The 25,337-nt window shown below is 38.9% G+C and overlaps 1 protein-coding gene across 4 annotated transcripts in view; it reads left to right on the top strand.

The window, feature by feature from the left end:
• Stil (STIL centriolar assembly protein) overlaps nucleotides 1-25,337 on the top strand; it is a 50,988-nt gene that overhangs the window by 3,852 nt on the left and 21,799 nt on the right. Inside the window, exons 2-12 of one of the 4 annotated variants that reach the window (XM_048351255.1) lie at nucleotides 5,915-6,622; nucleotides 7,149-7,298; nucleotides 7,902-7,988; nucleotides 10,328-10,435; nucleotides 13,070-13,182; nucleotides 13,601-13,788; nucleotides 15,526-15,773; nucleotides 18,177-18,260; nucleotides 20,384-20,470; nucleotides 22,572-22,722; nucleotides 24,178-24,287. In XM_048351255.1, coding sequence (XP_048207212.1) covers nucleotides 7,945-7,988; nucleotides 10,328-10,435; nucleotides 13,070-13,182; nucleotides 13,601-13,788; nucleotides 15,526-15,773; nucleotides 18,177-18,260; nucleotides 20,384-20,470; nucleotides 22,572-22,722; nucleotides 24,178-24,287 — 1,133 coding nt within the window. In that variant the 5' untranslated portion in view covers nucleotides 5,915-6,622; nucleotides 7,149-7,298; nucleotides 7,902-7,944. Of the gene's footprint in view, nucleotides 1-5,914; nucleotides 6,623-6,967; nucleotides 7,299-7,901; nucleotides 7,989-10,327; nucleotides 10,436-13,069; nucleotides 13,183-13,600; nucleotides 13,789-15,525; nucleotides 15,774-18,176; nucleotides 18,261-20,383; nucleotides 20,471-22,571; nucleotides 22,723-24,177; nucleotides 24,288-25,337 lie in introns of those variants that run through there. The other 3 variants (XM_048351256.1, XM_048351254.1, XM_048351257.1) reach the window with 3 other exon arrangements.

Raw genomic sequence — 25,337 nt, 5'->3', positions numbered from 1 at the left:
TTAAACAAGAGAAACTTATTTCTCACAGTTCTGAAAGTAGAGAAATTGAAGAACAAGGTGCTAGGAGACTTGATATCTAGTGAGGGCCTGCCACCCATTTCACAAACAGCTATTTTTTTTGTGACTTCGCATAGTCAAAAAGGGCAAAGAGCCGTGTGTGTGCGTGCGCATGCATGCGCACACGTGTGTCTTTTATAAGGGCACTAATCTCATTCAAGAAGATTCTACTCTTACAGTCTAATCACTTCTTAAAACCTCTACCTCCTACCATCACTTTGGGAGTAAATGTGACAACATAAGAATTGGGTCAGGACAGTCAGTCTATGAGATGTAGAATTGTGGATTTTATTTTTATAACTTTGTGGAGCAAATTAATGGAATAAAACTATACTTTGCATTTTATTTGCTTTTTATTTTTATGCAGTGCTACGACTGAACCCAGGGTCTTGTTCATGTTTGGCAAAAGCTCTACCATTGAGTTACAACCCCAGCTCTAATTCATAAATTATGAAAAAGTGTGACACATTTGAAAGGGTTTCTGTGAAACAACCCCAGCAATTCTACAGCATCTTGAAATGATGTACAAATATATGTATACAAAGATCAAAGAATAGCATGGTATGTATTCACTCTGTTTAACCTGGCCTGCAGCCTAGCAGTAAATTTATATTTGCTTTGAATAATAACCTCTATTACCTGCCCTATAAAATTGTACCTTCCCTGTTCTGTGCTTGTTATGGCCTTTCAATTCCACATATTATCTAGAACAAAACTGTGTATAATGGGTTCTTTAGTATAGCATTTGTAAATTTGATTAAACTATGCTTTTTCTAACTATGCTTACCAAATCAGTTTTCTTAATCTCTTTGAGTATAAGGCATTCAATGCTCCTTTATTAATAATGTCAATTGTTAGTACACCCAGAGAAGTAGTCATGTTGGGGCAGACTCTTTAATTAATTCCAATACTCGTGCATTAATTTTTATGATAATGTACAATATGAAATGAGGAAAATCAATTTTAGATAGAGTAAATGGCAGAATTAGGGCAGATCCTCAAACACTTGTTGCATTTGAAGAAAATAAATATAGGGATCTACATATTTTCAGTCACTTCTTAGCTCTCCAAAATATAAAACTAAGTTGTTCTAATCTTAAAAAGAAACCAATAATCATGATTTTATTCTGGTCAAAGGGTTTATGCATAGAATTAAAGGCATATCCTGACTGGAGCCATGTGTTAATGAAATGCTTAATTGAAGGATGCTGGTGTGGGAAGATACCAGCATGTTTATTAGTTTATTCAAAAAACTTAGTATGTTTTTCAGCTCTTCTTCTCTTTTTCTTTTTTTTTTTTTTTTTTGGCCAGTCCTGGGCCTTGGACTCAGGGCCTGAGCACCATATGGTCCCTGGCTTCTTCCCGCTCAAGGCTAGCACTCTGCCACCTGAGCCACAGCGCCCCTTCTGGCCATTTTCCATATATGTGGTGCTGGGAATCGAACCAAGAGCTTCATGTGTAGGAGGCAAGCACTCTTGCCACTAGGCCATATTCCCAGCCCTTCTCTTTTTCTTATTAAGAAACTATTTTTAGAAATTTCTTTGTGTGTACATGAGTGTGTGTGTGTGTGTGTGTGTGTGTGTGTGTGTTGTTTCTGGGTCTTGAACTCACCACCTGAGTGCTGTTCTTGAGCTTCCTTTTGCTCAAGGCCAGACCTCTACCACTTGAGCCACAGCTCCACTTCTGCCTTTTTCTGCCCAGTTTATTGGAGATAAGAGTCTCACAGACTTTCCTGCCCAGGCTGGCTTTGAACCCCATCCTCAGATCTCAGCTTCCTGAGTAACTAGGATTAGAGGTGTGAGCCACCAATGCCTGGCTAGATTTCTTCACTTATTTATGCTGGAGGTGAATAGCAATACCATTGAGCTATATTCCTAGCCTTCCAGAATACCTTTGGATTTACTGGAAGGTTAAAATTAGACATGTTGGTACTTAACTATAATTCCACCCCCCTCAGGAGATTGAAGCAAGAGAACTGCAAATTCCAGGTCAGCATGGGTTACGTAGTAAGATCCTGTCTCAAACAACCAATAAAAACAAAAATTGAGAACTTAGTGTGGAGCCTATACTTCCTACACAATTTCCTCTATTAAAAAAGCCATATTAGTATGTATATTTTTACAGTTATGAACCAGTTGGTACAATATTATTAACTGAGGTCTTTGTATAGACGTCTTTAGCGTTACCTAATCTCTTTTTTTTTTATTGTTTGAGTCTATCCATGATTTAGTTATCATATCTCTTTGAGCTTCTCTCAACTCTGAGAATTCCTCAGATTCTCTGTTAATGATTTAACTTGTTCAAAAAGGAGATCTGGATCCTCACTCACTTTGTTGCTGAAGCTGGCTCTCAGTGCCTAAGCTCAAGCTAGACTCCTGCTTCAGTCTCCCCCATAGTTGGGATGTTAAGTATGTACTATCATGTCCAGTCTAACAGTTCTGAGACATAGATTAAGTATTTGATAGGATTTCTCACTACTAGAATTTGTCTGATAAGAATAAGACAAAGGTATAGGTTATTGGGAGGGAGACCACAGAAGCAAAGTGCCTCTTCCTTTCCTTTGTTCCTTCATTCCCTTCCTTCCTTCCTTCCTTCTTTCTTTCCTTCCTTCCTTCCTGTCTTTTTCTTCTTTATCTTTTTTCTTCCACCATTCCTCTCCCTTTCTTTCTTGCTTTTCTTTCCTTTCTTTTTCTTCTTCCCTCCTTCCTGCCCTCTTTCTTCCTCTCTCTCTCTCTCTCTCTGTCTCTCTCTCTCTCTTCTCCCCCATCCTGGTTTCTTGAACTCAGGGCCTGGGAAGTGTCGCTGAATATTTGTGCTCAAAGACAGCATTCTACCATCTGAGCCACAGTTATACTTCTAGCTTTCTGGTGGTTAACTTTAGATTACAGTCCCATGGACTTTCCTGCCTAGTCTGGCTTTGAACTGAGATCCTCAGCTCTCAGCCTTCTGAGCAACTAGGATTACAAGTGTGAACCACTCAGCTCAAAATGTCATTTTCATTATACTTTATCAATTGTACATACTATCAACATAACTATCATTATTGATGCTGGCATTGATTACTTGGATGAAATAATGTTTCCCCACTGTAAAGTCAGCCTTTTTTCCCCATACCTTCTTCCTTTCTACCTTCTCTCTTTCCATACTGTACACTTTGGGAGACTGTCATAAGGTATGACCATTATCTAAGGAATGAGGAGTTATGTGTTGTGATCTTCCTTTCCTTTTGACCAACATTATTCTTCTATTTCTCCTTCACATATTTTAAAAGTATATTAAAGAAATCAGTAAATTATGAGGGGCACTGGTTTTTCTTTTACATCCTAAATTCAATCTGTAAGTAAAGAGTATTAATCCTATGTTTCGAAGTATACCCTGAATCCAGCAATCTTTCATTACTTCCATTGTTATACTTCTAGTCTAAGTCATCATCATTCTCTTTCTGAGGTTATTGTAGCAACTTTCTAACTGGTTTCCTTGCTTTTTCCTATGCCCAGCTTATTCTCAATGTATCAAATAGGGTCCCTTTTAAAAACTTATAAAGATATTATGACAATTTTCTGTTTAAAATCTTCCAGGAGGGGCTGGGGATATAGCCTAGTGGCAAGAGTGCCTGCCTCGGATACACGAGGCCCTAGGTTCAATTCCCCAGCACCACATATACAGAAAACGGCCAGAAGCGGCGCTGTGGCTCAAGTGGCAGAGTGCTAGCCTTGAGCGGGAAGAAGCCAGGGACGGTGCTCGGGCCCTGAGTCCAAGGCCCAGGACTGGCCAAAAAAAAAAAAAAAAAAAAAAAAATCTTCCAGGAGATCACCATAGAATGTAAGGGTACAGTTCTTAGCATGTCCTAAAAGGAGATGCTATATGTTCTGTCAACATTCTTTTTTTTTTTTTTTTTTTTGGTCAATATTCTTAACACCCAATTGAGTGATCAATACTCTGCTCCCCACTTACTCTGCTCAAGACATTCTGGCCCTCTCTTTTGTGAAGATGCTGGGAAGCTCTCATGTTAGGACCTTTGCATTTCATGTACCTTTTGGACATAGTGTGTCATTTAGATCTTCCTCCAGGAGTAAGTCACCAATCAATTGCAAAAAGAACTGACAGCTTCCTACCGTGGTCTTTGGAATCTGCCTTAGCTCTTGTGCTTACTCTTTCTTGGAAGCCTCAGCAAAGGTTCTAGCCTAGAATAATGCATAGCATGGGATTCCTCCTACTACCTCCAATGGGAAACTTGCTCTGTTGCTCATCATTGGGTTGGCAAACACCTTGTCAGACACACATTGTTTCTGTTTGTTTGTTTGGTACTAGGGCTTGAACTCAAAGCCTTGTGTTCTTGGCTTTTTCACTCAAGGCAGGTGCTCTACATCTTGAGCCACATCTCTACTTCCTTCAGGCTTTTTGCTGGTAACTAAAGATAAGAGTCTCATGGATTTTTCTGTCCAAGCTTGCTTTGAATTTCATTTCTCACACATCAGCCTCCTGAGTAGCCAGGATTACAAGTGTGAACCACTAGTGCTCAGCCAGACATGTGTTGTTGTCTGAGACTCTTCCTGTTCTCAAAACGTGTTTCCTAGTTTCCAAGAATTTTCCAGGAAAGAGAAAGATAGTCTGTAGGTACATCTTTCTTGGCTCCTTTGTCTTTTTCTGGATATTTTCCCTCTTTCAAGAGTGGTCATCTATTCCAAGTAGGACATAGCTCAGACTATAAGATAGTCTCATAATGTGTGGGAAATAACAAAAATAGAGTGTTTACCAAAGTAAGTGGCATTTAGAATTCTGATGCAACACAACTTGTGAGATCTTTGACCTTTTGTCTTTTGTTAAATAGGGATAATAACTACTTGTCTATCTGCCTGTTGAGTATGTTATATAAGTTGGTCCTCTGAATCCTCAGTGTGCAATGTGCATATTCAACCAATCTTGTCATTACTTCCCAAGTGATACACTATCCATTTGCATTGTATTTGCCATTGTACGTAGTGATTTAAAGTATATGTGATAGGTGTGCATAGATTATATTTAAATACCCTATTTTAAGGCCAGCCTGAGCTGCATAGCAAGACTAAGTAAAAAAAAAAAACAAGGCAAAAACAAAACCAGCATTAGTTATGAAGATAATTATAATCATACAGATATTAATATGAATATTATGCACTCAAAATATCAATATTGGGCTGGGAATGTGGCTTCATGGTGGAGTGCTTGCCTAGCATGCATGAAGCCCTGGGTTCAATTCCTCAGCACCCCATAAACAAAAAGCCAGAAGTGGCACTGTGGCTCAAGAGGAAGAGACCTACTAGCCTTGAACAAAAAGCTAAGGACAGTGCTCAGGCCCTGACTCCTAGCCCCACGACTGGCTTCTTCCATTCAAGATGCGCTAACCACATGAGCAACAACTACTTCCAGTGAGATGAGTCTTGGATTTATCTGCTTGGGTTGGCTTCAAACCTGGATGCTCAGATCTCAGCATCCTGAATAGCTAGCATTACAGGCAAGAGCCACCAGCAACACTCCTCCCTACCCCCACCCCCACAGCCTCCTCTGCTAGTGGGAGAGAATTTGTCTTAATTTATTGAGAGAAGAGATCCTTGTGACTTCTCCCCCCCCACCCCCCCACCCCCCCCACCCCCCACTGTATGGGAGTTTGAACGCAGGACCTCCGGCTTGGTAAGCAGACACACTGCCACTTGTATCACAGAACAGAGGCCCTTAGGGAAGCAAGCTACTATAAGAAACCTTTAAGGATTTAGGGGCTGTTTTTTGTTTACTTGTTGGCTTACTTATTTTGTTTACTTATTTGTTTTGTTTGCTTATTGTTTACTCATTTTTTTTTGTTATTAATTTACCTGGCCAGGGGCTTAAACTCAGGCCTGGGCACCTTCCAGCTTTTGGGTGCCTAATTGGAGATCAGTCTCACAAACTCTCCAGCCCAGACGTCATTGAACCACAATCCTAAAACCTCAGGCGTGAGCCACTGGCGCCCAGCGGAACTGTTCATGTTGTTCGTATCGTTAATGGGTCTATTTTAGTATAATAGGGCAAAGTAGAGAAAAAGAGAAAGAGGAAAAGCACCGCCGACTGAAGCGCAGGCGTGAACTGTTCTCGCGAATGCAAGCTCCAGTGTCCGGGAAGCACTTCCGCCTTCCACACCTGATCCAGCCTCCCCGGCTTTGTACTGCGCGCGCAAAGCCCGCCCTACACCGGAACTTAACCGTTGACACAATGAAGGTTTTAAATCACTGATTCAGGAACTCCTCCCCTCTCCTAAGAGCCTTGGGATTGGTCGGGCGCGGAACTCACGCAGAGTTCTGATTGGCTGTCATGCTAGCACGTAGTGGTGACTCGACGAATCGCGTTAAGCTCCGCCCTCGCCTCCTGACTGGCGGGGCTTCCAACCAGTCAGGAAGGGCGGCGCGCCCTTTGGTTTCTCGAGCTGGTGTTTGCCGCCTTGGTTCCCGCGACCCCCAACGTCTCAGAGGCGGGGCCCGGGGCATCGGAGGCGCTCCTTGGAGCCGGCCTCTGTTTTGATCCAACAAACACACCCCATATGGGCGAGGCAACGGTGAGTAGGGCTTTTGTGGGCCCCGAGGAAGGACGGCGGGGGAAACGTTCCTGGCCCCGTAGTGGGTTGAGTTCATTCCTCCCTGGGGCGGAGGACCAGAAGGAGAGAGAGTGGGAGAAATCTAGCGGACCCCAAATTTCTTGGGTATTATATGTATTGAGTACTATGGAAGAGGTTAGCGGTCAGTCACGCTCCACTTAAAGTAGTTACGGTGGAAATCTGGGGACTGACATCCTGAATCGCCTTACAGCCTGGCACGGGGTGGGGGTGGGGGATGGTCCCTGAAAGTTCGGTGTCCTACGCGAGCCTGGGTAGAGATGGCACCGAGGATGAGGTTGGAGGGTGGCATTTTTCAGGACAGGACGAGTGAAGGGCCAGCCTGTTCCAGCTGGAACTGGAGGAATGCAAGTAGTTCCCCCTTGGCATGAGTGGATAGGGGAGATGGTTGGAACGCCGAGGTGGGATCGAATCATAAGTGTCTGTGACTCTGGATCTCGGGAATAACTTGATCAGATTTGTACAGCAGCTCGGGGGAACGTTTCAGTGACTTCTCTGAGGGCTGCTGAAGTCAGCTAAGGTGGTGTCCTGGAAAGAACATTTATGTGGGGAAGGGGATGATGAAGGATTACGAACTGTTACCTGTCTGACTTAGCTCACTAAGATAAAACTGGTAGATGCTGAGACAAAAATCTGTGCTTTCTGATTTCTTGAGTTTTAATTTCGTAGGGTTGTGCCTTAAACCGTTGAATAATGTTTCTACTTCGATTTACAACTGTGTTAGATTTCTTGGGGGTGAATTCAGATACATTTGTAATTGTCCAGTTTGCTTAATTTGGATACCTCTTATTTTCTATAACTAGTTAATGTGCCATTGGAGTGTGGTGTGGTGTGTGTGTGTGTGTGTGTGTGTGTGTGTGTGTGTGTGTGTGTGTGTGCATGTGCATTTCAACCTCTCCTGGGGATATATTCTCCAACAAATTAATGTTCAAGTCATAAGATAAGTGCTCCGTTTACTGAACATTAGCCTACCACTTAAAGAACAGTCTGTGCTCTGCTTAATTATAGAGATATAATGAAAAATTTCACTGCCTAAAACAACTCTTAACATTAGTTTTTAGGCAGAATGACTAACGTGTGAAAATGATCAGCACTATACACATTTAATTTTAATCTCTTATCACATCGAATATAACTAATTTTGCCTCTAATTTTGTTAGTATGTGGTTAAATCATATTTGGTCTGTGTTTTTGTCATTCATAATATTTTCTTGTTTCTCTAGGATATTGAGGATTTAAATTGCATAATTCATTGAGCAAATATCATGCAACCTGTATATCCTCTTGGGAGAGCCCAGATGAAAACCAGGTATAGACTTATTTTTCCTCCGATACTAGTTTTCACTATGTTACCCCAGCTAGACTCAAACTTGCAAATGCAAATGATCCTCTCACCTCAGCCCCCCAAGGCTAGAACTGGCACATGACATCAAGAAGCATAGAAGTATTTTTATAATTTTTTCACAACTATTCACTTTAACTTGTGAAGGTAGTTTGAAAAAGAGGAAAGAATATACTTTAGAATTAGGAAAATTATTGCACATAGATTAGTTCTTCCATATATAAGGTGGGGGGCCCTAATCAACTTAATAACTAAGCTTCATGCAAAACCGGAATGGAAATCTCTATTTTACAGATAATTGTGAAGGGTTAAGTAAGATTATTAAGCTAAAGGATCAGTTTACACTACTATGCACTTGGTAAATATTAGTTCCCTTTCTTCCCTCACTTATTTTAATTGCATAGATTTTTTTTTAATTAATGGGTAATACTACCTGAAGTCCTGAAACTAAAAACCACATAAATGTTTATTTACATCCTAGAAGATTGCAAAAGGGACTGGGTTCTTTCTTTCTAAGCACTGATTCATTAGTGGTAATCAATTCACATTGAGTATACCAAGTTTCTTCAGATGTCCCTAACCTTTCCTATTATGTGGAATAAGAAGGAGGAGCTTGCCACCTGTCTCCTGATTTACTCAGTCTGTTATTCCTTTGGGGACCAGGCAGATTGGCTTGTGTTATTTGGTTCTTTGGATCATGTATTGCTCCATTTTCCCCTAGGGAAGGACAGTTAATACTGACATGTGGATTTTATTTTTCTTAAAAACTAGAATTACACCCATGGGGTGTCAGTATTTTCTCTGTATTATCTGTCTTCCTTTGCACCAGATGTTCTTGATGAAGACAATGGGAAACATGACCCAATGAGGCTAGCATGTTTCTGTTGCTTTAATTTTGTCCCTTCTGTTGTATTCCACTGCCACCTCTTCTTAAAATTTTTAAATTTATTTATTTTTTTGTGATAGTAGATATTGAACCTAGGGCCTCAGGCATGCAAGGCAAGTGCTCTACCACTTGAGCTATGCTCCCAACTTTTGTTTTGTTTTTCAGAGACAGGATCTTGATATATAGCTCAAGCTGTCCTGGAACTGGAGCTCTTCCTGGCTCCACTTCCTGAATGCTAAGATTACAGGTGTGCCTCATCTCACCTGTGCCACCTGTAATTTGAAAATTTGTCACCTGCTGTTCTTTGGGAGGTATAGTTGGTGTAGCAAGTTCAGCATATTCTCTTTAAAATTTTATTATCAGATTGAGTAGTTAGGATTATAGACATAAAGTACTGCAGGTACTGTGGTGTTTTTGACTAATGTGTACATTATGAGACAATCAAGTCCCAGTATTTAGTATATCCACTACCTCAAACACTTCTTTTTGGCAAGAACATTCAGAATCCTCTCCTCACTTTTTTTTTTTTGCCAGTCCTGGGGCTTGGACTCAGGTCCTGAGCACTGGCTTCTTTTTGCTCAAGGCTAGCATAGCACTCTGCCACTTGAGCCACAGCGCCACTTCTGGCCGCTTTCTATATATGCTAGGCTGAACCCAGGGCTTCATGTACATAAGTCAAGCACTCTTGCCACTAGGCCATATTCCCAGCCCCCTCTCCTCACTTTTTGAAATGTGTACTGTAGTACTGTTGATTAGCCACCCTACTGTGCTATAGAACACCAGTACTTATTCTAACTAATTTTGTACCCATTGACCAGTCTTCCTATCATCATCCTCCCTCTACCCTGCCTTACCTCTGATAACCATTGCTCTTTGTACTTTTGTGAGACCAGCTTTTCATATTCACAGAAGAGTGAGCTATTTGGCTCTTTGTCTGGCTTATTTCTCTTAAAATAATATGCTGTATATCCTCCAAGTTGGAACAGGTAACAGGATTTTATTCTCTAGAACTATATGTTACATTTTCTTTCTCTGAGGACACGTAGGTTGATTGCATATCTGAGCTATTGTGAATAGTGCTGCAATGAGAATGGAATACAGCATTATCTGATATTTTATTTTCATTTCAGTGTATTTCAGAATCATATCATACTTGTGTTTTAATTTTTCACTCCACACTGCTTCCTATAATGTCTGTGCTCATTTGTAGATTCACCAATAATGTATAAGTGCTCTCGTTTTTCCGTATTTGTGGCAACATCTGTTCATCTTTGTCCAATTCAAGTCTTTTACCTTAAAAAAAAGCAAGTGGGGCTACAAGTGCATATCACCTGGCCTGACAAAGATAATTAACTATTTCATACAAAATTTCTACCAAGTTTTCTTTTCCTTGTGCTTTAATTAAAATTTTTCTTATAAGGTTTCCTTCAAGCAAGATGGTACCTTTCCACTTTCCTCCATCGAAGTTAGCCCTTTGGAACCCAATGCCAATTGGAGATTTTGTCTACTTACATCTTAATTACTACAGGTATAAGAACTTTTCTGTTTACAAACCAAGCTAGTATAAACATAAGTCATAAAAGGATGTTTAAGGCAAAGTTGAGTACTATGACCAGTTACAGGCTGGGCATCCCTAATCCCCAATTCGGAAATGTGATATGCTCTAAAGTTCAAATATGTTTGATGCCAACATTATGGCACAAGTAGAAAATTCTAGTGAGAATAAAGATGTACAACACACAGTTGTACAATCACTTTCAGGCTGTATGTATGAAACACAAATTTGTTTCATGTTTAGATTTGGGTCCCATCACCAAGCATATCTCACTAAATATGCAAATATCCCAAATCTGAAACACTTTTGGTCTCAAGTATTGCAGATAAGAGATGTTCAACCTGTGTTCATATTTGTTTACTTTTTCCATTAAAGCTCCTTTAAACAAAATGAGAAATAATCTCAATTTCTTGGGAAAATTCTGAACATCTAAAATTCTGAGCATTACCATATTCAAAAGAGTAAAATGTAATAAAAACTGAATCTTTCTCATCATGCTTAAGCATGTGGAACACTGGGAAGCTCAAACTGATTTTTTTAAAGTTATTGATTGATTAATTGCCATTGTGGGGCTTGAGCTCAGGAGCTGGGCACTGTCCCTGAGCTCTTTTGCTCAAGACTAGTGCTTTACCACTTTGAGCCACAGCTCTACTTCCAGTTTTTGAAAAGCTAACTAGAGGTAAGAATCTCACAAGAACTTTTTTTGCTGTGCTGGCTCTGAACCAATATCCTCATATCTCAGCCTCTTCAATAGCTAGTATTACAGGGGTGAGCCACTAGCACCCACCTATGGTACTGATTTTTGAGATTAGATTGGATTAAAAGGAATATGAAATATCTGGGTCTTAAACATAGAAGAGAGATATTTAAAATTAAAGTAATACAAAATGGATCCATTGAGATTTTTGTGCTTGAAGACTTGTTAAAAGTATTCTAAGAAGGGCTGGGGATATAGCCTAGTGGCAAGAGTGCCTGCCTCGGATACACGAGGCCCTAGGTTTGATTCCCCAGCACCACATATACAGAAAACGGCCAGAAGCGGCACTGTGGCTCAAGTGGCAGAGTGCTAGCCTTGAGCGGGAAGAAGCCAGGGACAGTGCTCAGGCCCTGAGTCCAAGGCCCAGGACTGGCCAAAAAAAAAAAAAAGTATTCTAAGAAGGGTGGATACAGTAGGGAAACGCTAGAGACAGTTAATGATGAGATGGCGCATAGTTTTGTTTGTTTGAACATAGGTTTGCTTGTTGAACTGAGGGCCTCATTGCTTTCTGGGCACTAGTGCTCCACCACTTGAGCCATACCTCCAGCCTGGAGATGGCTCATACATAAAACTATGAGATAAATCACATAGATTTGTGCTACATTGGTTTCAGGTAGTTTAACTGGAGTCAGACAATCTATAATGTTAAGTTCAGATTTTACAACTTCTTCTTTATGTGACCTAAAAAAGGGTCCAAGGATCAGTAATAATACCCATTACATAGTATTCTTTTTAGGGAGTAGGATGCTGGGGATGAAACCCAAGCTTTCTAACCCACAATTTGCCTAGGCAAGTCTTTTTTTGAGCATGCTAGATATTCTACCCCCAAACTGTATCCCCAGTCCTGTTTGGGTTTGTTAAATGTGGAAGTACATTCTCTCTCTCTATATATATATATGTATTTATATGTGTACATATATATGTGAGTGTGTGTATATACATAAATATATAAAATATGTATGTACTTCTACATTTGTTTACTTATATTTAGATATATATGAAAGAATGTTTATCATAGGTATGATTTGTTTATAAAATAATACCTGTGTACCTGTCTCCAATTGATTATTTAATGTTTTGAATTTATATATATATATATGCATAATTTCTTTAAGTTCTGAATGCTTCTTTTTCAAATTCAGGCACTTTTTTTTTTGTAGTTTCTTTGCTGCTTTTTTGGGGGGAGGGGACTTGAACTCAGGGTCCTGGGTGCTTTACTTAAGCTCTTTTGCTCAAAGCTAGTACTCTACCACTTTGAGCCACAGTTCTACTTCCAGTTTTCTGGTGGTTAATTGAAGATAAGAGTCTCATGGACTTTCCTGCCTCAGCTGACTTTGAACTGCAATCTTCAGATCTCAGCCTTCTGAGTAGCTATGATTACAGGCATAAGCTACCAGCACCTGGCTCTTTTTTTGTAGTTTCTTATTCCTTGTACATATTTTGGTTTCCTCTTATATTTCTTTAAACATTTAAACCAAGTTTATTTATATTCTTTATGCACTAATGCTATTATCTGAAGTTCATAAATAATGTGTGAGTATATGGGTCTGACTATTACAATCAAACTTTTTTTTACAAAAGCAGATGGTCCACATAGTTTGTCAATTCCTGCTCTTGTTCCTGAAGTTAAGCAAGTGCCAGGAGGACATCTGTTGCTCTGGATGGGCTATTGCCATTCTTGTTTCCAGGTGGCCTTCTTTACTTCTTGCCTTTGACCTTGGGATATCCTGACAATGATCTTTGTGCACATTATAAAAGTTATATGTTATTATATTCTAGATAACATTTCATATCATTTTTTTAGAAAATCCAATTCACAACATTCATTAAAGACTAATGTTATTTTTCAGAAATCCAAAACTTACGGTGACTGAAAAGATCATTCGACTTGCTTATCGTCATGCTAAGCAGAATAAAAACAATACGTCATGCTTTTTACTTGGTTCTTTAACAGTGGATGAAGGTAGTATATGTTAAAGAATTACTTCTGTGACTATAATAGAACGTATATTTATTGATTGAGACAGCTCTTGTATGTGCTTTGTGCTAATTTTCTTTACTATGTATCAAGGATATGAAGAGTAAAACTACCCATCACAAACTTTGCAATATAGTCAGGTGTAAGAATATAGAAGCATACTGGGTTGTTTGGTTTTGGTTTGGTTTTGGTTCTAAGTATTGTGCCCAGAGTCTGTTCTTGCTAGGCAAACCCTCTGCCAATTAAGCTACATCCCTAGTTCCAAACCACTTTTCAAAGTAATATTTTATAGTGCACCGTTGATATGAACAAAGGGCTTTGCTAAAATATTGTCTTGCTTTTTTAATTTATGTTTTATTTGTAATTATCATGCTAAACGGTAGTTGTTGTTCTTGTTCTTCAGATGAAGAAGGTGTAACATTGGCAGTGGATCGCTTTGATCCTGGGCGAGAAGTATCTGAATGCTTAGAAAGAACCCCTACTACTTCTCTTCCTGGGGACTTTTTGATCAACTGCAAAGTTCATACTCAAGGACTTTGTTCAAAAGAAATACCAGTTCACAATGCAGATGACTTCAGTTCAGCTTTTAAGGTGAAAACTCATTGATAACTTTATTCTTAAATCAAAAGAAGAATCATATGTGGTTTGAATTATTTTGATAAGTTTTCATAGTTGAGTGGTACTCAGTAATTTTTTTTATTGAATGATTGTAGATAGATCTCAAATCCAGTATATTGATTTTAGAGGGCAGAGATCCTAAGCAGGTAATATGAGTAGCATTCCAGAAAAGGAAGCCATGTGATCAAGACAGGAAAGTTCAAGGTTACTCAGGGTAACTATAAGTTACTGTAAGTAACCATAAGTTACTCAAGGTAACTATAAGGGTGTGGAATTGTGGTAAATCAAGCTGGAATATTATTAGTTTAGCCAGACTATAGAAAACTTTGTGCATTCGGCTAAGGAATTTGAACTTTGTTATAGGGGACATGTAGCCTTTAAAAGTTTCATTCAGGGGCTGGGGATATGGCCTAGTGGCAAGAGTGCTTGCCTCCTATACATGAGGCCCTGGGTTCAATTCCCCAGCCCCACATATACAGAAAACAGCCAGAAGTGGCGCTGTGGCTCAAGTGGCAGAGTGCTAGCCTTGAGCAAAAAGAAGCCAGGGACAGTGCTCAGGCCCTGGGTCCAAGGCCCAGGACTGGCCAAAAAAAAAAAAGTTTCATTCAGTTTGGGAGATGGAACTAGACCTGGACTGTGTTACAAGGCAGGCAAATGTTCTGCCTTAGGCTAAGGTAGTCATCTGTGGTTTTGTTTTGAGACTGAGCAGCCCAGGACTGCCTGGTTATAATCTTAAGGTCTCTGCCTCCAGAGTAGGAGACAAAGGTGTGAAACCTTGCTGGGCTCATTAAGGTTTCTGAAAAGAGGAAATATTATCATATTAATCAGAAACAGTTAATCTGTTAGGGCTGGCTGTCAGAAGTTAGAGATTAGTTAGCTAGGTCTGTGCAGTAGGGTGATATGTGTTAACCTACAGTAGAATAGTGGCACTAAAACTAGAAATGGTATTATGAACCTGAGTAAATACTTGGCAGTTTGCTGTAACAAGAGAGAAATCAAAAAAGAGCTGTGAGATTCTTTGAGGCTGATTCAGAATTTACATCCATTTTTTCTCATGTAGTTAATATTTATGAGGGGTAACATAAGAATTTGAAGTACTAGCTACTTGGGAGGCTGAGATCCGGAGGATTATAGTTTGAGGCCAGCCGGGACATGACACCTTTTCTCAACCAATAGCTAGGCTTAGTAGCATGTACCTGTCATCCTAGATACATGTGAGGCTGAGATTGAGAGGATCATGGTTCTAAGCCAACCCAAGCAGAAAAGTTCACAAGATTTCATCTCAATGGGAGAAGTTGGGCATGGTGATATGTATTTGTCATCACAGCTATGACAGGAAACACAAAATATAATGCAGGTCAAAACCCAGGCTTGTGCCTGGGCACCAAGCCAGAACCTGTCAAAAATAACAAGTACTAAAAAGGACTGGAGGCAGTGTGCCTACCAAACAAACATAAGGTCCTAAGTTCAAATCCCAATACTGCCACAAAGAATTTGAAGTGCTAGTAGGACCTCTAAGTTGGAAGTATCTTTTGGAGCTTGGAACAGAATTCTTAATTTACTTTCATGTAGTAAGTCATATAATCTTTTCATTGCATGGAAGAAATAACTGTAAATCAGACTATATATGTATAGGTACTAGTGTTAAATAACATTAAAGATGTGGACCCATTTCAAACCTAAAATAATTGTATAATATTGATTCCTCAGGCCCTGCAACACCATGTATGTAACAAAGATCCCTTGGACTGTGGCAAGCTGCTTTCTCTCAGAGCTCAGATCACTCCCAGAGAGAATTTGGACAGTGTAGAGTTTGACTTCCACTGGGCAGCAGTTACTCCAGCAAATAAGTTTAAATGTACACCTGTGAAGCCCATTCCTATCATTCCAACAGCTCTGGCAAGAAACTTGAGTAGTAATATGAATATTTCTCAAGTTCAAGGCACCTATAAATATGGGTAAGTAAGATTACATTAATGTAAAGTTTTTAAAGTTGGTTTCATTAATGTATTCTTGGAATATCCATGTAAGATGAGATAATTGTGCAACAAGTTTATATGTCAGAGATCTGATGATTTGGTTAATAACTAGGGAAAGTTTGTTTTTTGGTGTTTGTTTTTTTTTGCCAGTCCTGGGGCTTGGACTCAGGGCTTGAGCACTGTCCCTGGCTTCTTTTTGCTCAAGGCTAGCACTCTGCCTCTTGAGCCACAGCGCCACTTCTGGCCATTTTCTGTATATGTGGTGCTGGGGAATTGAACCCAGGGCCTCATGTATACGAGGCAAGCACTTTTGCCACTAGGCCATATCCCCAGCCCCTTTTGGTGTTTTTTTTTTTTTTTTTTAAGACTTTTTTTTGTGTGTGCTGAGAAATGAACCTAGTGGCTCACACATACCCTACTAGTAAACCACAGTCCAGCTGAGTATAGCTATTTCAGAATTTAGAGGTTTCTTTCAAAAGAGAAATTGGTGGTAAAATTACTAAAATTGATGTTTTTTTCTTAGGTTTTAGGCCATCTTTTCTTTTGTTTTTTTAACTGTAATCTGAGTAATTGAACCTAAGAGAAGCTGGACATTGCAGGTATAATATTGCAGAGAAAGGAGATAATTAAAAGTTTGTAATACTCTTATGTACCAACTTGCCAGCTACTCGAGGATGGTTTCCTTCCATAACTGGAGCAGAGTCCTTTCCAGTTTGCTATCCTTTAGTTCCTTAGGAAATATGGTTCAAATACATGCTTTGTAGTTCTCAGCAGGGTTACTTCCCTGAATCTCATCCACTTTATCTTGTTGAACAATGTATGCACCCTGTGCTTTAAAGTTTGACCAGAGGTAGCTCTGGGCATTCATTACCCTTCTGGCTTCCTGTCTCACTGACTCCACCCTAGTTCCTGTTAGGTCTCAAGAGGCCTGACAAATGCTGGCCAAGGTACACTCAACTCCAAGTCTTATCCTTCAAAAGAGGATGAGAAGAAGAAAAGACTTTCTCCCCTTAGTAGCAAGCAACTCTCATTTTCATTCCCAGAATATGACTGGGGTAGTGCTTGCTGGTTAGAGTAACACAAAAGAAGTAATATTATTTTCTATAATCAGGGAATGGTCAGAGTCCTGTTATTCAAAAAAGTATTTGAAAGAACATTTAATTCTTTGGGAATAATGAAGTACTTTTTAACTGGGACAAGGAATTTTTTTATGATTAAAATGGACCAAAAAGTTCGTTTCCCTTTGTACCTATGGCAGGAGAAATTTTCCTTCCTTTTGAATTACTCATCTGTAGCCCTTGGGCATGCCAGATGTTCAGTATTGTACCCCATCCAGATTTTTCATATTCTTAAAATCTACTGTCAATTTTTGTTTTGTTTTGTTTTGTTTTAGCCAGTCCTGGGGCTTGGTCTCGGGCACTGAGCACTGTCCCTGGCTTCTTTTTGCTCAAGGCTAGCACTCTGCCACTTGAGCCACAGTGCCCCTTCTGGCCGTTTCCTGTATATGTGGTGCTGGGGAATCAAACCCAGGGCTTCATGTATACGAGGCGAGCACTCTTGCCACTAGGCCATATCCCCAGCCCCTACTGTCAATTTTTGTAACTAAGTATAAATAGTATATTGTTCTTTGGGGGAAAGTATGTGTTGGCTTTTCTTACCATACCCTTTGGCAGAAGTTGGAGGAATATGGCACATAAATGGTTGGTTATAATACCTCTCCAAACTCAGGCACTTTCAGTGTGAAGTCTTGGCAAATTACCTAGATGTTAAAACACTTTGAGGAGCAAGAAATTCAATTCAGTGTAACCTAATTGGTTCTGATATTGCCTACGTGGCTTACACTTTGAGTTAAAGTAAGCTGTAAGTAAAATTAAGGAATAAAACATTTTTTAAAGTGCTTCTTTAAACCAGGCGCCAGTAGCTCACACCTGTAATCCTAGCTACTCAGGAGACTGAGATCTGAGGATTCAGGTTCAAAGCCAGCCTGGGCAGGGAAGTCCATGAGACTCTTATCTCTAATTAACCACCAGAAAGCCAGAAGTGGCACTATGGCTCAAGTGGTAGAGCTGTAGCCTTGAGCTGAAGAGCTGAGGGACAAAGCCCAGGCCCTAAGTTTAAGCCCTATCACTGACAAAAAACAAACCCCAAACCTATTAATAGGTAGGTAGAATTTTAAGATATTAAATCTCTTTTAGCCTTTCTTACTAGAGTCCTCTGTTAGAGTTAAGTGTTTGAACTCTGTTCTTTGTGTTTACATGTATCTGAGAGACTGTTCCTTTGAATCATATCCCCTACCTAAATTATACTCCATGACTCAGACTACCTCTTAAAGGTCAAAAGTACATAGCTAAAATTATTTTTACATAAATGTCTTCCATGTAGGTACCTTACCATGGATGAAACCCGAAAATTGTTACTTTTACTGGAATCAGATCCCAAGGTTTATTCTCTGCCATTAGTGGGAATGTAAGTACTATACTATTTATGAAAGAAAGCCTTTTTAGTTAAATGTGTGTAAATATGAAATATGAGTTGTAGTATGAGTGTTTAGATCATCTTATAAAATCACAGAAGCTAGTGATTAATATGCTTTTTTTTTTTTTTTTTTTGGTGCCTGCCAGTCTTAGGTGCTGTCCCTGGGCTTTTCTGCTCAAGGCTAGTGCTCTCCCACTTCAGCCACAGATCTACTTCCAGCTCTTTGGTGGTTAATTGGAGATGTGTGTTTTACAGACTTTTGTTTTTTGTTTTTTGTTTTGCCAGTCCTGGGGCTTGAACTCAGGGCCTGAGCACTATCCCTGGCTTCTTTTTGCTCAAGGCTAGTACTCTACCTCTTGAGCCACAGCACCACTTCTGGCCTTTTCATATATATATATATGTATATATATGTATATATATATATACATATATATATATATATATATATATATATATATATATATATGGTGCTGAGGAATCAAACTCAGGGCTTTATGTATACAAGGCAAGCACTTTTCCACTGGGCCATATTCCCAGCCCTTACAGACTTTCTTTCCCTAGCTGTCTTTTTTCTTTGTTTTGTTTTTTGTTTTTTGCTAGTCCTGGGGCTTGAACTCAGGGCCTGAGCACTGTCCCTGGCTTCTTTTTATTCAAGGCTAGCACTCTGCCACTTGAGCCACAGTACCACTTCTGGCCTTTTTGTATATATGTGGCACTGAGGAATCGAACCCAGGGCTTCATGTTTAAGAGGCAAACACTCTTGGCACTAGGCCATATTCCCAGCCCTCCCTAGCTGGCTTTAAAGGGTGATCTTCAGATCTCAGCCTCCTGAGGAGCTAGGATTATAGTCGTGAGTAACCAGCACCTGGAAGCTTTCTTATTTTAATCGTGATTTTGAATCAGCTAAAATAAGATTGTGCCCAGATTTAGATTAGGATGAACTCGTATATTAAACAGATAAAATTGAATCCTTATTATTGAAGTTAAAAAGCTTTAGAACCTGCAATATTCTGATACTACCTCTTGTCTTGTACATTGAAGAACTCAGTGGTCAAAATAATGCTACTTAAAATGTATTGCCAGGCGACAATCTTGCAGGGATTTCCATGAATTTTGATAGCTTTCTCTTTATTTAGTGGTTAATGACATTCAGACATATTATTCAGAAATTTATATTTATTCAGTATTTATTGTTTTCCACATGCCTAAAATTGTTGCATGGTATTGTGTTTTGCGTAAAGCTCCTTCTCAAGGAATTTGTAATCAAAAGTGAAACGATAATTCACATAGAAAAATAAATGATCTAGTTAATGTGACATGAAAACTATAGAAAATGAACCCTATTCGTATTTGTAATAGAGCAATGATGGGCATTTTCTTATAGACAATAAACTTGAGCTGGACCATGAATTGTTTGGATTGACAGGAAAGGGAAGCCATGTGCGGGAATGGCATTGCAAAGCTAATGAGAATGCATGTGGATTCTCTAGGCTGTGATTCTGGTACTGGCCATGGCTTATTGATTCCTAAGTAGACATTAAGAGCCTGCTGTATTTCAGGCCACCTTTGTATGTTACAGCATTGAGTCATATCTACAGCTCCAGTTTTAGGCTACAAACTTCAGGATCCTCTAATTCCCAATCTTTCCACTCCAAGCTAATTCATTCTAGCATTCTGCTCTCACCTCTTTCACATCTCAAGTAGAAGAGGATAGAGAGAAAGAAACGCATACTTGTTCTTTCTATATGTGGATATATTTATCTATATCTATATATATTTATATATGTAGATATATTTATATGTAGATATATTATATCTATATGTAGCTATTATTTATTTGTATTGACGCTATACTAGATGTCTATATGTTATCCCTTTAGTGTTGCTAGATCCCTTATTTGCAAGAACTTTTCAAAGATCTCCCAAATTACTTTGAGAAATACATAATCTAAAATATTAATCTTTAAATGATGGTATTGTTTGTTTTGTTTTGTGTTTATTATCTTGGGGAAAGGTCTCAAAGTCTTCCTGCCTGGATACCCATTGCTTAGATTGCAGGTATATGCTGCTATATCCACCTTTACCATAGATTTTAATTTCCTTTTTTTTTTTAGTTGGCTGACTGGAATTATACACATATATAGTCCTCAGGTATGGGCTTGCTGTTTGAGATATGTGTTCAATTCTTCTATTCAAGAAAGGCAAGTAATATTTTATTATATCTTTCTCCATTTATCTTATACTGGTTTCACTTAAAATGTATATAATATTTTATGTATGTATGTATTTATTTATTTATTCATTTATTTGCTTGCTATGCTGGGAGATCACATAAAAAGCCTTACACATGTGAGACAAGCACTCTACCACTGAGTTACATTCCTAGGCCCTAAATCATTTTTTCTGCTTACTTAGAAAGTATTTTCCTACTCTAGGAATATTACTGAAATAAAACATCTTTTGTGTTCTTTTATATTTTCTTCAAATACTTTAAAAAAAATATTGGCACTGGAGCTTGAACTCAGGGTATTCTCTCTTGGTCAGATTTTTCTACTCATTGCTGGTGCTCTACAACTTGAATCCTGTCTTTCTAGTTCAGCATTTTGCTGGCTAGAGAGTCTCTTGGACTTTTCTGCCCAGCTTGGCTTCCAATCAGGATCCCTAGATCTCAACCTCCTTCATCTAGGGTTACGAACATGAGCCACTGATGCCAGCTTGTTTGCTTTTTCTTTTGAGGTAGAGTCTTAAGTAGAACCCAGGCTGGCCTGGAGCTTAGCCTCAAACTCAGGATTTCCCCTGCCTCAGTTTCTGAATATTAGAATAACCTCCACAATGTTCTGCTATGCCTGGTGCTACAGCTGGGTTTATACTTTGAATTTTTACATTTTATTTCATCCTTTGCAAAATAGTTTTGTCAGGTTCAGTGGCACATGCCTATAATCCCAGCATTTGGGAGACAGAGGATCAAAACTTTGAGGATAGCTTTGCTACATAGATAGTTCTTGGCCAGCCTAGATTAGGTAGCAAGATCCTGTCCCAAAAAACAAAATGGTAAAATGTGCCAGGCACCAGTGGCTCACGCCTGTAATCCTAGCTACTCAGGAGGCTGAGATCTGAGAATCCAGGTTCAAAACCAGCCAGAGTAGGAAAGTTTGTGAGACTCTTACCTCCAATTAACCACTAGAAAATCAGAAGTGGAGCTGTTGCTCAAAAGTTGTCTTGAGCAAAAAAGCTCAGTGACAGGACCCTGAGTTCCAGCCCCGCGACCAATTAAAAAAAAGTTAAATGTTAGTTATTGATAAAACCAGAACAAGTTGTTATGTTATTGATTCTTTGCTATGATTTAGTGTTCTTAAGTTTTATTATCAATATTATCTTTTTTTTTTTTTTTGTCAGTCCTGGGGCTTGGCCAGGACTCTGTCCCTGAGCCTCTCTGTGCCCAAAGCACAGAGAGCCACCGTGCCACTTCCAGCCTTTTCTGTTTATGTGGCACTGAGGAATCAAACCCATGGCTTCATTCATGCTAGACAAGCACTCTAGCACTAAGCCACATTCCTAGTCATCAATGTTATCTTGTTGTAAGTTACTATTGACAGTAAAAATGTGCAGTCAAATGAATTTCAAAGCACTCTGTCTCTGTGTGCAGTCAGAAGCATGAGACAACATTTTTTTTTTCTTTTTGTGCTGATAGTGGGTGAAATGTTTTGAGATGGGATGGTCTTAGTATGTTGTTCAAGTGGGTCTTCACCTTCTTAGCTTAAATGATCTTCTACCTCAACCTCCCATATAGCTATGACTACAGGTATGTACTACAATGCCCCAATTCTGGAAGTATACCCACTAAATAGGAGAATGAGTGGTGTCTTTCACTTTCATTGTGTCAGATGTTTTTATAAGGCATATATATTACATAATGAAATGCATTTTTTAAATTAAAAAGGAAATATAAATTATCTTTCCACTTTTCTTCCAAAAGTTATACTGTTCACTTGATCTAGCAACTAAATTTGGAGGCTTACATAAGAATTTACTTAAGTATCAGGGCTGGGGATATGACCTAGTGGCAAGAGTGCTTGCCCCGTATACATAAGACCCTGGGTTCAATTCCCCAGCACCACATATATAGAAAATGGCCAGAAGTGGCGCTGAGAGTGCTAGCCTTGAGCAAAAAGAAGCCAGGGACAGTGCTCAGGCCCTGAGTCCAAGTCCCAGAACTGGCCAAAACAAACAAACAAAAAGAATTACTTTAGTATCATCTTGTTATCATCACTGTTTAACATTTAAACAATGTTTTTTATACAGGGTTTTTTCTGAATCTGGACATTTCATCATAGTTCTCTATTCTTTGACACATAAGGAACCTGAATTTTATGAATGCCTCCCGTGCGATGGTGGGACCACTGACCTTCAATTTCACTTATTAACCAACACGGAAACATTACGTATTTTCAATGTAAGTGATCTAAGTATCCAATATGTTATGACTATTATGGGTTACATTTTGACTGTTCAAATTCATAGTCCTTTACCCTTTAAAATATTAATTTAAGGAAGGGGAGTTGTGGCTCAAGTGCATCTATGTATAATGACCACAGAAAAAGTACATCTTTGAAACCAGAAGTATCTAAAGTTAAAGATAACCTTTTTTTTTTTTTTTTGACATAGGGGAGTCTCACTACTTTGGTCTCCATTTCATCCTAGCAGCTGGGAGTACCGGTGTGCGTGCTACAACTCCTACCTTAAAGATTACTTTCTTTTTGCTGGTCCTAGGGCTTACACTCAGTACCTGGGCACATTCTCTGACTTTTTTTGCTCAAGGCTGGTGCTCTGCCACTTGAGCCACAGCTCTGCTTTCAGCTTTTCAGTAGTTAATTGCAGATAAGAGTGTCATGGACTTGATTAGAACCATGCTCCTCAGATCTCAGCCACCTAAGTAGCTAAGATTACAGAGAAAAGCCCCTGGTGCATGACTCTTTTTTTTTTTTGCTGGTGCTGGGGCTTGAACTCAGGGCCTGAGCACTCACTGTTCCTGGCTTCTTTTTGCTCAAGGCTAGCACTCTACTACTTGAGCCACAGCTCCACGTCCTGAGATAGATATATATATAGAGAGAGATATATAGATATATGTATATGAGGCGAGCACTTTACCACTAGGCCATATTCCCAGCCTGATGCATGACTGTTAAAGATCTTTTTTTTTTTTCTTCCCCAGTCATGGGGCTTGAACTCCCAGACCTGGGGGCTGTCCCTGAGCTCTTTTGTTCAAAACTAGTGCTCTACCACTGTGAGACACAGTGCCATTTCTGGTTCTCTGGTGGTTAATTGGAGTTAAGTATCTTATGGCCTTTCTTGTCTGGGTTGGCTTCAAACCACAATCTTCAGGTGTCAGCCTCCTAAATACCTAGGATTACAGGCAGGAGCCACCAGTGCCTGGCTAAATATTATTTTTAAAGAAAATTATTGTATATCTTAGGTGCTATACCAATAAGAAAAATACAACTTTTATTTTATTACAGAAACACTGACTGCCTCTAAAAAAACATGTGTTTTTACTCAGCTCTTACATTTTTCTTGAGTTTGTTTATTAGTTATATTTGTTTATGAATAAAATTTTAATTAAATTATACCTAATTATATTTTTGAGGCATCATTTATCATTTCATTCTTTAGATGGTATCTTCAATTCATACTTGTTAAATTTATTGAATCCTTAGTTATTAAATTATATAATTCAGAGGATTACATTTTTACTTACAATTCGGAAAAGTGGACATTTTCTAAAAGAGGTTACAGTTACAAAAATCAGAAGTGCCCTCTCCCCATGCTTCAGAGCTACTTGTCATCTAAATATAGTTTCTTGGTGTTTTAATTTACATCAGATCTCAAAATATGACTTACTTCATTTCAGAATGTTGACCCTTCTGACAGAAATCCAATCAATTTTGAACTGAGTACTGAAAGCCAAGATGTAGAATCAGAGTTTTTCAGCAAGATTTCCAAGGATCTTACCATTAAGAGGTAAAAAAAAGTTACTCTTCATTGTCCTGTGTGCTTTTTTTCTTTTAAATGCACTCATTGGGTAATGAAATGGCTCTCTATTTCTGATAAAACTGTTTATAAATCTATGACCTTAAGTGCCTTTGCTTTAAATGAATGCTTTGTCTGTACTAGGATTTTGGATGGCAATTTTAATGAAATGGCAACTCTAATTAGGTCTTCGTGTGAGTTGATTTATTGTACAGGAAAACCAAAAGGTATTATTCAAGAAATTACCTGGCTTAAGAAGTACCTCTCTTAACAGGCACTGGTGGCTCATACCATAACACTAACTACTATAGAGGCTAAAATCTGAAGATGGCAGTTCAAAGCCACCCCAGGCAGGTAGTCTATAAGACCCAATTAATCACAATGGAGCTGTGGCTCAAGTGGTAGAGTACTAGCCCTGAGCACAAAAACTCAACAATAGCTCCTAGGCCCTGAGTTCAAGCCCCCAGGATAGCACCAAAAAAAAAAAAAAAGAAAAAGAAAAAGAAGAGAAGAAGAAGTAATCTTTTTATTTTTGTTTAGTGCCCTTTTGTTTGTTCTTTCCTTTCTTGTAGTTTTAATCATGGGTCTGTCAGATAAACCACCATAAAAATAACTTAAAAAAGAACAAGTTTGTTTAGAAACTTTTAATTAACATACATTAGGAGAATCTTAAATAAGGTCTTGTGACTTTTGGGTCATTATATTCTTCCTTTGTGGTAAAGAAGATACTAATTTAAATTTATATCACTAAAGCTTCTCCAGACAAACAGAAATAGTAGGGTTGTATATTTATCTTAAGGAGTTGGCTCCTGTAAACTTAGGAAATTTGGCAAGTTCAAAATTTGCAAGGTAGGCTAGCAGGCTGAAGACTCGAGGAAAAGTTATCTTTTGAAAATAAAGTCCATCTGCTTGCAAATTTTTCTGTCCTTTTAGAGAAGTTGCTGGTTTTCTTTTAAGATCTTCAGCGGTCTGAATGATACCAACCCATATTATGAAGAGTACACCTTTCTCAGTTTCCTGATTTAAATGTTAGTCTCATAA

The sequence above is a fragment of the Perognathus longimembris genome, chromosome 7, assembly GCF_023159225.1.
Source record: "Perognathus longimembris pacificus isolate PPM17 chromosome 7, ASM2315922v1, whole genome shotgun sequence".
In the NCBI taxonomy this organism is placed as follows: Eukaryota; Metazoa; Chordata; class Mammalia; order Rodentia; family Heteromyidae; genus Perognathus; species Perognathus longimembris.
This window is presented reverse-complemented; position numbering and strand designations above follow the sequence as displayed.